Genomic DNA, 15,144 nt, shown 5'->3' on the forward strand with positions numbered 1-15,144 from the left:
GCCTGCTCTGTGGAGAAGAGGTTGGCACTGGGCAAGAATGGAAATAGAAAGGCTTGTTCTGAGGTGATGGTGTTGGTCCACAAGAGAGAGGTGGCCATGCATGGGAGGGAGCGGCAGGTCTGGTATGCTCTTTGGAGATAGTAAGACAAGGTTGGTGATGGATAGGGTGTGAGACCTCAGGGGAGGGAGGTGCCAGAATGACCCCTGTTTTCCTGTGCCATTTACTGAACAGGGGAACTATGGAAAAGTAGCTGCTGTATGAGGACGGATGAGAAATTCACTTTGAGATGCCCGAGAAATATTTGAGAAGAGCTGCCAACCAGGCAGTTAGACTGTGAGTCTGGAATGCAAAAAAGAGGTCTGTGGTAGAGACAGCAAATTTAGTGATGATCAGCTTACAGGTGGTTTTTAAGTCCGTATGAAAAGGAAGAGGGAGATTGAAGTGAGAAGTCAGGGCCTAGGGCTTGAGATAATACCTGGAAATATACTTATTAGCACTGTGTCTGGGTCAGAGGACCACTCAATAAATATGTTATTATTATCACTTATAAAAATGATTGTTGTTGCTGCTGCTATTGTTGCTTTTAGCAGAGACAGAGTTAAAAACAGAGAGGGTATGGTGTCATAGAAGGCAAGAGAAGAAGGTGTGCAGAGGAGAGGTGGCCAAGGGCTATAGAGTCAAGAGCCAGATGTGTTGATTTAGAAACATTTCACGTTCTTAGAGTGAGGCAGGTTCTGGGAGCACAGCAGTATACCTGACTCACTTACTGCCATTAAACTACCAATGGTTCTTTGCTGTTTAAACCAGGCCTGGGAGACCCCCATGGTGCTCCTAGCAATCTCATCTACAACCAGGCTAACAGAGTGAAGAATCTGTACCAGCTATGCTGAAATGAGTTTGTCCAGGATATGGTGGGACCTAGACACAGAGGCACTGGGGTTACTTACACTGTGTGATGTGATGTGGGGGATTTAGAGAGACCTCCCAGCTTGCCTCCAATTCTCTGATTGGTGTGGGGGAAGGACAGGAGGTGAAGTTTGTGAGCAGCTGGGGAATGAGCTGGTGATGCTGAACTCACTCCAGTGAGGCCTCCCATAGAAGGTCTGAGACAACTGAGAAGTATAGCCCAAGACACCAGAAACTGTGTGTTTGTTCAAATGCTTGTGTTTGATGAGTGAGCAAAGGACAGCCATGGCATAGAAAAGCAATGGAGGGAGGAGAAGGAAGAGCGACTACATAATTTTCCTCAGAGCTTGCTCAATCCTGGGCAAATCACCTTTGCAAGTTGGATTTTCCAAGCCATTTCAAGCTCAGGCCTGACCCAGCTCTGAGGAAGGTGCATTATCTGACTGCAGGGTCTTATCACAGTCTGCTTCCTGGGCACAAGGTGAGATTGGGACTTCTTGGATGCTGTATGTTATACAGGTGGCCTCATTTTAAGAAAATTCGATAAATAAAAAAATTAAATTCTTGAATCAATTCCCTGAACTGGAATGTGGTTGAGGGCAAAGATCGTGTCTTATATTTCTTCCACATCCTTCACCCATTAGGCCTTCCATAAATACACATTGTTTCTCTACTAAATCATTCATCTCAGGGCTCTGGGAAATAATGAGGTCCCCAGCACTCTAAAGATACATTTCTATTTTCAAAGATTCCTGGCAACTCTTAACGGGTGTATCTATTCTTTAGTCAAAAATACATCTGTAGACAATTTTAGTCCAAGTGCATATATAACCAAACAGAATCAAATTCATGCATTCATAACGATTTATCATGGCATTGCTCAGTCTGGCAATTGTATTTTAATAGGCAAATATGTGCTTTATAATCAATAATAATTCTATTCCCAGGTGCATAGAGAAAAAAGGAACATAAGACATACCACTTATAGGAAACTGGGTACTTTCAATTTGAGTTAACTTTTCCAGGAAAATAATTATAACTTTTTAAACATTTTCTTGGCTCTTAGAAGAACAAGTTTCAGGGACCCCAAAACCTGCCCAGAGGAGAAAATGAATCTGCTGGATTCAAAGAACTTGCATTAATTCCAGGTGGCCACATTCTTCTCCATCCCTGTCCCTGGTGTCAATAGAGCAGAGGGGACACCTTTGGTAGAAATGGTCCTCAGTGTGTGTGTGTTGGGAGGAGCCTGGGGCCTGCTGTTGGCTGTGCTGACTTGCCCTCCTCAGGCTCAGATCCTGATACACACATGCCACTCCAGCAACCCTGCATAGCCCTTGGGAGCCCTCTTACTCCAAGTCTGAAAAGGGTGAGAACTTTCACTTTTAAAGGAGTCTTTATCTTGTGTAACTAATAAAAAGTTAAGAGACTCCTTTCCACCAAATCTTTGTATATTTATTTATTTTTATTCTTCCTAGAAAGGTAGATTTTAAAGTATGCTACTGTTGGGCTTAGGATTGGGTTCATAGACACAGCCTCCCTTTTGGCATTTCTGTTGAATTCCAAGGAGCTAAGATGTGTCAGAGCAGGGGGAAGGGAGCTCAAGGGTCCTATCCTATAAAGAGCTGGATTTATTTTGCCCTTTGGTATTCTAACTCCCCTTGGTCTGTGTCTCCTGGTACCAGTGCTGCAGTACGTTATGACCACAAATATGCCTCTCCCCACAGAGTGCTGTGTGGCATGTTCCCAGAGACACGAGTTGTTTGAAGTGAATACGTTCACTCCTTGAGGCTCGTTAAGAACAGACTTTTATGCACTTATACCTGTGCGGCCACCCAGGGTGTAAGTGTCTTGGAACTTTGGGCTCGTAATTCAAGGAAACCACTTTTATGCATAAATGAGAAATGCATCCCTGTTTCGTGCATTACTGAGGGCTGGGCTGTGAGGAAATGGCAGCCGCAGCTCACAGAAGGAACAAGAAAACCACAGCTTTGCCTGCAAAGTTGGCTGTGTAAAGCAAAGTGTGCTAGCACTTTGGACAGGTTATATGCTCAAATTTGCTAAATCATTTATAGGAATCTCTTTTAAAAACAGAAATCTTTCCTTAAGCATCTGTGTTCTGAATTAGACACATCTCTATTATAAACTTCTTTACTTTTTACTATTATGGTGAAGTGCAGGTGCAAGTGTGGAAAAGTAAACATTTGAGAGAAGCAATGGTCTTTATAGAGCAGCAGGGCTCAGTTCCTAATCATCTGCTGCTTGGCAATGGGTGAGCAAAGAACTTAAAGAATTATATTCTCTTTAAGACAATGAGATCGTGAAAGAGTCCATTATTTTGACTTGTTGACATAAGTAATGGAAAATAATATTACCAATTCTCTTTAGGCACAAAAGTGTCACTGAAGTCCTTTGTCATGGACAAAGTAGGAACTAGCTGCAGCTGGCCAGGAAGAAGGTCTTGAAATCCTGCTAACAATGAAGAACTGGCCCAGGTCTGCCAGCTGAGGAGTAAGTCCAGAGTAGGTGCCAAGACAAAAGGGGAAGATTGATTACTGTAGGTAAGAATACAGGTGTTAGAGAGTTAAATGCTGGTCCTTGGGTGGAGGTCAAGTTCTATGTTTGCTTTTATGCTTTCTGTTGGATGTGAAGAGAAGTGAGTTTACAGATTCTGGTTCCTGGCTGAAAGCAGATGAGAGATCTGGAGGGGGGGATGACAACGATGATGACCGTGACAGGGATGATTACCTGATGACTACCATGCTTCCTGTTCTAAACATTTTTATCTATTTTAACTCATTAATTCTCATAGTGACTCAATGGCATAGATCCTAATTGTCATTCCCATTTTATGGATGTAGAACATGAGACAGAGTGTACATAACTCACCTAAGCACAGTAAATGACAGAGCCAGGATTTGAACCCAGGAAGCCTATCCCCAGCATATGAATCCACACTCATAACTTGATTTCTTGGCATATACTGTCCAGCATAATTTGGCTAGCCTATTAAATACTTTTTCTGAGGAACCTGCTATGCAAGTCAACTTGGAAGCATAAAGCTTCAAAAATACACATATTCTTTTAGCAAGTATCTTTGGCAGCTGGGAAAATATGAAATAATCAGCTTCTATGATTTGATGTATAAATTGTTTCCATTTTTATTTGCCTCAAGAGTGTCCTTTGAATCCTTCTTTTGCACGCCCCTTAAGTGCTGACCCATGGCTAAGCAGGGGAAGAGGTTCCTGGCACTCTCTTCACACATCTGATTCTAAAGTAGTTAGCTCTTGAGAGCTGATGGTAGAGACCATTAGAATAATAACAGTGACCACTTTCTGGACACTGCCAACACAATAGGCACTCTGCTAGCATTTTGTCTGCATCATCTCCCTTAATCTTTGACCTGACTGAGAAGGTAGTTATCATAATCCCAGTTTTACAGATGAGAAAACCGAGGCGCAGAAAGCTCAATCATTTGTGTGCCCAATGTCCCTAAGTAAAAAGGTGGTAAACCTTGGATTGGAACTTGTGTTGGGAAGACTTTAAAGTTCCTGCTTTAGAACCCAGTAGTATTGGCATAGATAAGAATGCCAGGTATAACATAGGGAAGCAAAATTTTCCATCCCCCACTATCTCTTTGCCACGTGGATTATTTTGAACTGAAAACAACAGAGGCCCAAAAGGCTCAGGAAGAAACTTTGACCATCCCTCTTGGCTGCCTGAAGAATTTAGATAGAGGTTCTGCTACTGTAATAGCTATCACCAGAAATTTGCTCAGAATTTGGGCTAAGTGTGATGGAGGGCCTAGAGATCAGAGTCCACCTTGTGCCCTATTGTCTCTGTGTGGCCCAGCAACTGTTTGTTTTGTTTGAATCTTACCTATGAGATAAACAAGGATGGAACTCCTGTTCCATATTACAGAAGAGGAAGCTGAGGTCCTGTGAGGTTTGACGGCTTTCCCACAGATTGCGCAGGATTAGGACTGTCAAAGAGAAAACCACAGGCTCAAAATGGTGTCATTTGTGCTAAAACCCATGATACCAAACCTAGATTAAATACCTGACCTAACTGCAGTTTCGAACATCCCCAGGAAAGTAATCTTAATCAGCCAGTCTAGAATTTTTTATCTTCCCCAGGAATGCAATCTTAAACAGCCAGTCTAGAATTTTCTGGTCAGCACCCATGAGATAATGTATCACATGGGCCCATGCCCAATAAGCAGAAGAGAGTCTTCATGACAGACCCTCGCCTTCCCAACCTTCCTGCAAAAGAGAATGTGACCTGGCTTGAAACAATCCTTCCTTTTCTATTGCTAACAGCTGCCTTGCCCCACCCTCCTGCCTATAAAAACCCTTTCTGAATGCCCTTCTATTTATTAGTTGGGATGCTACCTGATTCATGCATTGTTGAAAGAAGCCGATTTGATCTTAAAGTTCACTCAACTGAATTTTGTTTTTTAACAAAACGTTTTTTTATTACACACAAAAAATGATTTATATTTCTAGGATTTTGGACCTAGAAGTTAAGTGTCCTAAACTTACTCTGAGTTTCAATATCATGATTTTTCAAACAAATGCACATACATTTGGTGTTAGATCTTGTTGCCTGGGTCACCTTTCTCTGTCTATGGTTTCAGCTAAGATTTCTTTCTTTCTTTTTTTTTTTTTTTTTTGGCCATACCCATGGCATGTGGAAGTTCCTGGGGCAGGGATTGAACCCACGCTGCAGCAGCAACTCAAGCCGTTGCAGTGACAAATTCCAGATCCTTAACCCACTGTACCACAGGAGAACTCCTGAGCTGAGATTTCTTAGTGGAAGTCAAACTATAAAGGAGCTTGATTTGGCATTTCCTCCTGTGTTTGAAAATAACCTACTTTTATAGACTGAATGTTTCCATCCCCTCTAGAGAGCTTAGCCTCCAATGTGATGATATTAGAAGTTAGGGCCTTTGGAAAGTGATTAGATCATGAGGGTGGTGCCCTTGGGAATGGGGTTAGTGCCCTCATAGAAGAGACCCCAGAAACTCCCTCATCCATTGTGCCGTGTGAGGACACAGAGGGAAAACTGCCATCTTTAAACTAGGAAGTGGGTCTCACCAGACATAGAATCTGCTGGCACTTTGAGATTGGACTCCCCAGCTTTCAGAACAGTGAGAAATAAAATTTCCTTTGTTTGAAAGTCACCTGGTCTATGGTGTGCTGTCACAGAAGAACCCAGAATGACTAAGACAGGTGCTGAGGAATTTTTTCAAGGCTCAGGCACACTATTTACACTCTCTTGTCTTTCATAGGCAAAGGTATTAGTCTAGGGCAAGGGAACCTAATAGTCCTAGTCCTATCTTCTGATCAGGCACCTTATAAAGGAAGCAGACCACTTTGAGGAAGAGCCATATTATAAAGTCTTTTGGCAGTGTATAAAATGGAAGTGATATATTTACATAGGAATGACATGATCAGGTCAAGCTCTAAAGGTCATTAACACATTAATCTCTTGCCTCTGGACAGAGAAAACTTTTTTTTTTTTCCTTAACACCGAATCTTACTTGAAATTTCTTGGAAACAGTTCTTGGCACTCATGAACCACAAGAGCACCCAGCCCACCAGAATATGTGCTACATGAAATCAGAGAGCTTGTCCGTCTTGCTTGTGATGGTCTCTAGCACCTGGTACATTACAAGTGCTTAGTGCCTAGGAAGCTCTCAAAAACACATAGAATAATTTTTTTTTTTTAAATTGAAGTGTAATTGATTTACAATGCTGTGTTAGTTTCAGGTGTACAGCAGACTGATTCAGTCATACATATATATAAGAATCTGAAAAAATATATTTCAGATTCTTTTCTGTTGTAGATTATTACAAGATATTGAATATAGTTCCCTGTGCTATATAGTTAGATCGTTCTTAATTGAATTAAATAAAGAGAAACCTTTGAAAATGAGTATTCCCTCTTGTAATGATAGCCATCAATGAGTGGCTATTTCATCCCAACTCTTTTAATTATGTGTATTAGATGGGTCTACACAGGTATACACATAGGCATGCAGATATACACACAGACATTTACTCTTATGACAAATCTCTTTCCCAAACTCTGCATTATAATCTCATAGGAATTTGCCACAAAAGGGTTAATATCTCTTTAGTGCAGGAGCTTCCCTGTCACATGGCTACACTCCCATCCTTACTATTGACTGGCATTCCCTACTGTCTTTTGGAAAGAGGTGAGAAGTGTGAACAGGAAAAGAGTAGGCCACATGGACACTTTGGTACCACAAATGTGGAAGAAAGAGAAGGAAGGGAGGGGTCTTCTGAACTGCTCCCAAGCTGAAACCTCTCAATAGACAAGTGATAACAGTTCTCCTTAAAGTTTTAACAATGGAATGGGAGGGAAGGACTTTTTAAGATGCAAGGGTCGGGGTCTCTCTGCTCTCCTGAGTTAACTGTCACGATGTAATGAACTGAAAAATATCATAAAGGAATAACTGAAATTTGGGAGCTGGCTAGTCTCTTTATCTCACTGGTTCCCTCTCCCACTCCCTCTCACCCCCTTCCCTACTATTTGTTTCAACTACTCTGTTTTCTTGCCCTGCTCTCTGGGATTGATCCTGATCCTGCCACATTTCCTTGGTCATCACACACCCTGACTATGAGCCAGAGCCCAGCTAGTGAATCCAGGTTCTCATTTGTTAGAAATTACAGCCATTTCTGGTGCTGTTATAAAGCTTATCTGCTCAGGTTATTTCTCAATATCAAATCACAGTAGAAAAACAGAATTCCCCAGCTTAACACAGGTAGGATTACACTTGGGAGCACTGATGACTTAAGCAAAGATTTTCCACCTACAGCCAAGTGATTGATGGCTTTGCCATCTGCACATAAAACCAATGTTTAAATCTTGGTTCAAATGGGTCATATCACCCGCAGTTTCCAAACAACCACATATTTTCCCCCAAAGTAAAATACCAAACAATGAGAACAAATGCTTACAAGTTAGCTTTTTTTTTTTGCATATGTAAGTTCCTGGGCTAGGGATCGAATCTGAACAGCAGCTGTGACCCATGCCATGGCAATGCCTGATTCTTAACTTGCTATATCACAGTGGGAACTCCAGCAAGTTAGCTGTGTATCCCTCCTTGTTCAAGGAACTGGAGGAGGCTGTTGCTTGTTCTGTTACTGGTTCTGTGTGACTCTGGGGTGGGCCCTGACAGGTTGGCTAGATTTAGTCTGTAGTTTGTTCCCATGTTGTCTTCTCACAACTGGAGAAGAAGTCCATCCCAGCAGGTGTCAGAAACACCAATTTCTTTATCAGTTAGAGCTAATCATGTAACTAGACACAATGGGTTTTTGACTTTCCTTGGAAAGCTGGGAGAATGTTTTTGCCTTAAAAAAGAGGAAAACTTAGATGTATTTCTGTTTTTTTGTTTTTGTTAAATTTTCCATCAATTTCATCTATCCCTAGATATCAAAGATTGCTTTCTAGTAACTTCTGGTCCCAGTCTAAAAATATGATGCATAAACTCAAGCGTCAATGTATGTATACATAATGTGTACACACACACACACACACTGTTAAGTCATTTCTATTTTGAACAGCATTCAGACTGGAGGTCTGCCTAATTGTCTAAAGTCTAGTATACATGTTACTTGAGTTATGCTGCCTCCTGTGCCCATATTAGTTCTCACCTGGACAGTGTGATCAATTCCTGACTAGACCTCTTGCTTTCACCCTTGGCTGGACAGCCGCTTTCTACATGATGGCCAGAGGGATTAAGTAAGCCAGACCATATCCCTCCCCCACTTAGCACTTTCTGGTAGTTTCCACTGCACTAGGAGTAGAATCCAAATGCCTTACCATGGTCTCAACAGTCCCACAACCTGCCTTTCTCTGTAACCCATCCCTATAAGGACACCTGGACTTCATTCTATTTTGGGATAAAAACCTCTTCTGCCTCAGGAGCCCTTGCACTCTCTTCCCCAGAGCTTGGTATGGCCAGCTCTTTCAATTCATTCAGGTCTTCAGCTCAAATGACATTTTCCATGGGGCGACCTTCCTGCTCACCCTGGCTAATGTAGCTGCCCCCTCACTCTCTATCCTATTACTTTATATACATAAAGTAGGGCTGCACCTGTAGCATATGGAAGTTCCTGGATAGGGGTTGAATGGGATCTGCAGCTGCCAGCCACAGCCACAGCAACATGAGATCCCATCCGCATTTGCAACCTATACCATAGTTCATAGCAATGCCAGGTCCTTAACCTACTAAGTGAGGCCAGGGGTTGAACCTGCATCCTCATGGATGCTAGTCAGGTTCACTACTGCTGAGCCACATTGGGAACTCCTTATTTTATATTCTTTATAGTTTGTCATGCCTAAAATTACCATATGTATCATTTGTAAAAGTGTTTATTGTGTGGTACCACCACAAGAATTCAAGTGCCATGAAGGCAGTGCCTGTATCTGCTTTTCTGGCATATTCTAGGGACTCAGAGAATTATTTGATGAGTGGATGAATAAATGAATAATTCTACTTTAAAAGCAGTGTTGTGTCAATTTGTTGATTTGGTGCCAGCTTTTTTATTTTGAAAAACTTTAATCATAATTACTAGTGCTGATTGGTACTTAGGGAATATTTTAGTTGGAAATATTACACAAACATTATTCCAAAGAGACATTCCCTTAGTAACATCCCTGAGAAGAAGTCATCTACTTTTTATTAAAATATCTTCGGTGTTGAAAAGCTTACTCCTTATTTATGTAGCATGTTCAAATGTTAGACAACTCTGATTTTTTTCCCTTAAAATAAAAGCTTCCCATTATGCTGAATCTGAGTCCTAGTTCTGCCCTGAGAGGTTACACAAGATAAATCTTTTTTCTCTTCCACATTGAAGAACTAGCCCACAGGGTGTTCGCACGGCTACATTTCTTTTATAACCTTAGTGATTCCTTATATGACACTTTTACCAGACCCTTCATTGTTGTAACATTTTTCAGAAAACGTTTGCTTCCTCTTCCTTTCCCCTGAATGCATTCTTCTTTGCCAACATTCCTATTAAATTCTGCCTCCCAATGTAGAGCACAATATAAAGCCATTGGAGAATGGAAAAAAGAAAAATAAAACAGAGACTTGAGGTCCATAAAGATGTTGAACATCGTGAGAGTTTCCTAGGAAGGAAAGGTCATTTTTACCAATAAGAGTTCTTTTTTTTCATTTTGTTCTTTCTCTTAAATGTGGTGTTTCCATAATTAGTTTGAGGGAAAGGAATCAGGAAAGGCCACCATGGAGATGTCTGGGCTTGGCAAATGTCACCTTTCTCCTTGGACCCTCAGTAGGAGAGGAAGAAAGGGCGTCCTTGACTCGTTGACTGTATGGTTCTGCTACATCTTCAGTATGAAATCGTAACAAATATAGATGATTTTTTTCCAACACTTACTATTGCCTCAAAGGCCACAGTTAATTTCTTCCTGGTCCCCTCCCAACTTCAATAACAACCACGGTACAAAAGCTGGATTCAGAGTAGGAACAAAGTGGTGACTCTCCTTCAAACAGAGACGTGATCGAAGGGTAATCTCTGCCCCTTGGATTTTGCTGAAATTACTTTGCTCTGTACACTCTGTATGGCCTATGAATTACCTGGCTGTGTTGAAATGGCTTGAACGGATTCCAAGAAACCACTGAAGTCAGAATAAAAACAAACAAACAAAAAACACTTAGGTTTTTAAAAAATACCAGACCAGGAAATGTTATTTACTTATTTTTTTGGTTCCAAATGACTAGGTTTCTTAAAATCTATTTCTGTACAGTTAAGCTCTCTCTTGAAAACTAAAATCCATTTGATTCTATTATCTTAAGTGGTAGTCATTGTTTAATGAGAAAATAGAGTTCTTCAATGGCCAGTGTTGTCCTAGTCATGGGGTAGTTGATTTGACGAAGGCCATGGCTTGGGGACCCCTGTGCTGTTAGCACTGGGCAGGGAGAAAGACGGTGGCTTCACAAGCCTGTAAGGCTCACGATGCCCTCAGACATTGAGTACGCATTGCCCTCATCTTACTCAAGGCACAGAGTTGGACAACACTGTCTACTTCTGTACACACCTCTTGGCTGGCCTCTTGTACTTGGACTTTATTTTCCCATCCAAACCTGCCCTTAATCTCCATTGAAACCCTATAAAATTTTACAGCAATAGTAATGCCAGATAGAAGCTATGAAAGTGACCTGAATGATGTCCCTGGGGGACCGCCTTACTAGTTTTACTAATAGACTCTAGCTCTCCTGATACTTCCTTGAAGGTCCAGTGGTCAAATGTATGGCACCTGGACTTCACTAAGCTGGGAAGTTCCAAATGGATCCAGCTCAATTTTTTTTTTTTTTTGACCTTCAAGGTTATTCATTTGGGCACATTTGCAGGAAAGGAAAGATTTTAACACCAGGAACATCACTGATTCTAGACATTTGTGGTTAAGGATTCCAGATGAGAGAGTTTAAATATTCTTAATTTTCTTTGACGGTCATGGTGTTTTTATGTGATCTTTGTTAATACGTAGTCCTTGACAGAATGAAAAGAATGGGGAAAGGGTATATGCAAGAAGATAAATGATGTGCCTGAACCCAGACATGCTGTGGAGACTAGAGTGAGAATTTGAGGAGACCAGCTAAGAGGATTGGTAGAGTCCAAGGAAATTATTGTATCACCTGTTTCATAGTTCTCCAGGGAGAAGATACATATTTTGCCAGAAGAGAAGCCAGAACAGATTTATTTGGTAATTCCTGGCCCATCTCCCACAACTGGAGAAAATTAGATCTCCATCCATGAGGCAGAGCTGGCAAATGTATATTGAGAGCTTTTCTTCGTTACTAAAACATCAGTGCACAATGTCAAAGTCTAGAGCTCCTAAAGACAGTACCAGAAGTCAAAGATATATGCAGCTTAAAAATGACATCTCTTTTCTAAAGATGGTGGACTTTTTTTTATTATTTTATTTTCCCACTGTATAGCAAGGGGATCAAGTTATATACATTACATTTTTTCCCCCACCCTTTGTTCTGTTGCAACATGAGTATCTAGACATAGTTCTCAATGCTATTCAGCAGGATCTCCTTGTAAATCTATTCCAAGTTGTGTCTGATAAGCCCAAGCTCCCGACCCCTCCCACTCCCTTCCTCTCCCATCAGGCAGCCACAAGTCTATTTTCCAAGTCCATGATTTTCTTTTCTGTGGAGATGTTCATTTGTGATGGATATTAGATTCAAGTTATAAGTGATATCATATGGTATTTGTCTTTGTCTTTCTGGCTCATTTCACTCAGTATGAAATTCTCTAGTTCCATCCATGTTGCTGCAAATGGCATTATGTCATTCTTTTTTATGGCTGAGTAGTATTCCATTGTGTATATATACCACATCTTCCGAATCCAATCATCTGTTGATGGACATTTGGGTTGTTTCCATGTCCTGGCTATTGTGGATAGGGCTGCAATGAACATGTGGGTGCATGGTAGACTTTTATATAGCTATTGCTCATATAGAAATTTTTTACTTAAGTGTTCTTGAAGAATATATATAGGGTAAGAAGAAAATGAGGGTAGTAAAAGTTGCAAGTGGTAAACTGGTGTTTGTGGTTGAGATACTTAAACCTAAGTCTTCATCTTAAAATCAAAGAGAAAATATAAACAGAGTCCCTTGTAAGGGAAAGTTCTGTACACACTTTCGAGCTAGTGCTCTAGAAGAAATGTAAAATAGAGTGAAATTTACATGCGGAAACAAACTTTTGTTGTCTTTGTAGACAATTTATTCTCCTAGGGTAAATCAAGACCACCCATCATTGCAAAGACATTTGTTGGGATGGAAAGATGGGAGGCAGAAGACCTGGTAGCTTTAATTTTCCTTTGGATGCAGACAGCTAACACGATAGCATGCGGCACCTGTTCTCTGACTTTGTTCTACTTCTTTCTTGTTTAGGAATTCAGGTAGGGCTATCACTGTCCTTTCATTAGAGTCCAACTCTTTGCTTCATCTGCATGGCTACCTGGCATCTCTGTTCACCTGTGTTTCACAGCCAACGTTAGCTCCAGTTTCCATCTCCGCTCTCTCACAAGTCGCATAACACTAGGGAAGTCACTTATCTTAGCCCACCGTTAGCGTGAAAAACAAACCCTGAGGCAAAACTTTATGGTGTTATCACTCTAAAGGGAAATGCCATCCTAGAGAAATAATAGTGAAGGAAAAAAAGAGTGAGGCAGCACAGGAGGAAGAGCAAATGCAAAGGGATATATTCCCAAGCTGGCCAAAGTTTTATAACTAGCACAGTCAATGGCTGCATCTTTTAGGACATCTTCAGAGGTGCCATGTGAATGGTCATGTCTCAGAACAGTCCACATATGGGAAGGGAGAGAAATCATTTATCCATCAGCTCCCATCTCCCATTGGTCAAAGTTTGTCACACAACCCCTCTGCACTTCTAGGTTGGACCAACTGGTCTTCCTGTAGCTGCTGTGGGAGCCTGGACCCAGGAGAGCAGCTGTGTCTATAGTGAGCCACAGCCACCAGCCAGGGGCTCCACTGACCACTTCTTGTGCTCTACAGAGCAGGCACACCAGTCTATGTATTTGACCACCAAGAGGGCCTCCTGGTGACTAAAACAAAGCCTTTGGCAAGAGGCAGGCTGCTCTGGATGGGAGGTGGTAGGAAAGATGTTTTCAGTCACGTCCATATGACATCAGTTTCCGGGAGCAGCTGCTACAGCGGGCCCAGCGGGTGCAGCACACAAACTGCCTCCTTGAAGACAGATGAGCTTTCTGTTGGCAAAGATCAAAACCTCTCCTGCAGCCTGCCAGGCAGTACTTGGTGCTGGGTGAGCTTCTTGAGGGGTCATAAGAAAGAGGAAACGGTTACTGAATTAAGTCATATGGACCTTGCCTGACCCAAGCTCTCTGCCTCAGTGGGGAAAGGGTCTTCTTCTGCTCTGGTTCGAGCAGCCAATAATGAAACCAAAGCTGAGATCAACTCAGTAAAATCTCTATTCAGTGACCAAAGAATGGCGAAGTGAAAACAAGTTCACAGATCACCTTCTTGTCTGTGTGGCAAGAGGGATTGAAAGAGTAGAAACAAAGGGAGGAGTGGAGGCTCACGATGGGGAGGCATAAACATTAGTCTGGGGGGGGGCAGGGCTTTTTGAGGGAGTAGGGGACCACTCTCTTTTATCCTTTTTTGGTCTCTAACATCCAGTCTTGGTCCCTGGTAGGAGTGTCGTTTAATATTCTGACGTAGGAAAATCAGCCTGCCGTGAGACTTGAGGTCTGCTAGAGGTCAGATTTGTCACCAACTTGGTCCCAGCTGGTTCCATCTGGTTTTTTGTTTATTTCCCTATAGCTTCCTTTCTTATCTCAGGACCCTGCAACTTAAAGATTCATGTTAACTCCTGCTAAAGGTGGGGGTTGGTGGAATGTGAGCAAGGACTTGGGGCAGCCCAGGCAACAAACCCCTTTCTGAGTAACTCTAGGGCAGGGAGGTAGCAGAACTTGAATCTGGCGCATCACCCATCCTTTCTAAACCTTGGTTTCTTTACAGGTCATGAGAAATAGCTGCTGTTATTTCCTCTTCTTCTCCATTATGTGCTTCCCTCCACAACTCTCTTTCCCTCTTTCCAAACATATACCCCTCTCAGCTTCAAGTCTGAGTGCTTGAGGTCTCTCAACCTCTGATTGCCTCTTTTACCAGACGTCCCAAATTGCTTCACTGCTGGTTTTCAAGGATCTTAACAACCCATCCTCTTGTGTGATGCTTTCTCTGGACTGAATGGGAATGACTCTTGCATATCCCTTACCTTCCAAGCAAAATATATGAGTCTGTTCTTTAGGTTTCCCTAATGTGTCATGTTTGACGATGATTCGACAACGACAGGCTTTGGAATGCCCTGCTGAAATATTGTGGGTATCCACAGTGCCAGAATCATCTCTTAAAAGGCAGCATCTCTTAAGAGTACGAGCAGCACTCTCGCCATAGGAGCAAACTTGTTATAGCTTTTGGCTGTTGACATCGAGGAGTCAGGAATACTCCTTACTGTTACTGCTTTTCTTATTTTGTGTTATGAATACTTGCTAATGTCACTTTATTTCCTCTGGCCCTCTCACCTAAGGAGAGGGTTTAATCTTATTAATTTCTAAATCTAATTAATTTCTGTCCAGTCCCATGGTGTGAGGCTCCTTAATAAGATAACAAATTGTTCTGCAATACGGACAGATGA

General features: G+C 41.8%; 1 protein-coding gene across 1 annotated transcript in view; it reads right to left on the reverse strand.

The window, feature by feature from the left end:
- Positions 1 to 1,771: 1,771 nt before the first annotated feature.
- LOC110262205 (uncharacterized) overlaps positions 1,772 to 15,144 on the reverse strand; it is a 343,233-nt gene continuing 329,860 nt past the window's right edge. The window contains exon 7 of the mRNA XM_084981405.1: positions 1,772 to 4,886. Coding sequence (XP_084837531.1) covers positions 4,881 to 4,886 — 6 coding nt within the window. The 3' untranslated portion in view covers positions 1,772 to 4,880. The remainder of the gene's footprint in view (positions 4,887 to 15,144) is intronic.

This window comes from Sus scrofa, chromosome 1 (assembly GCF_054392235.1).
Source record: "Sus scrofa isolate SSC_HxYL_T2T_F1_AM1 chromosome 1, Sscrofa_HxYL_maternal_Yorkshire_Landrace_v2.0, whole genome shotgun sequence".
Taxonomy (NCBI): domain Eukaryota; kingdom Metazoa; phylum Chordata; class Mammalia; order Artiodactyla; family Suidae; genus Sus; species Sus scrofa.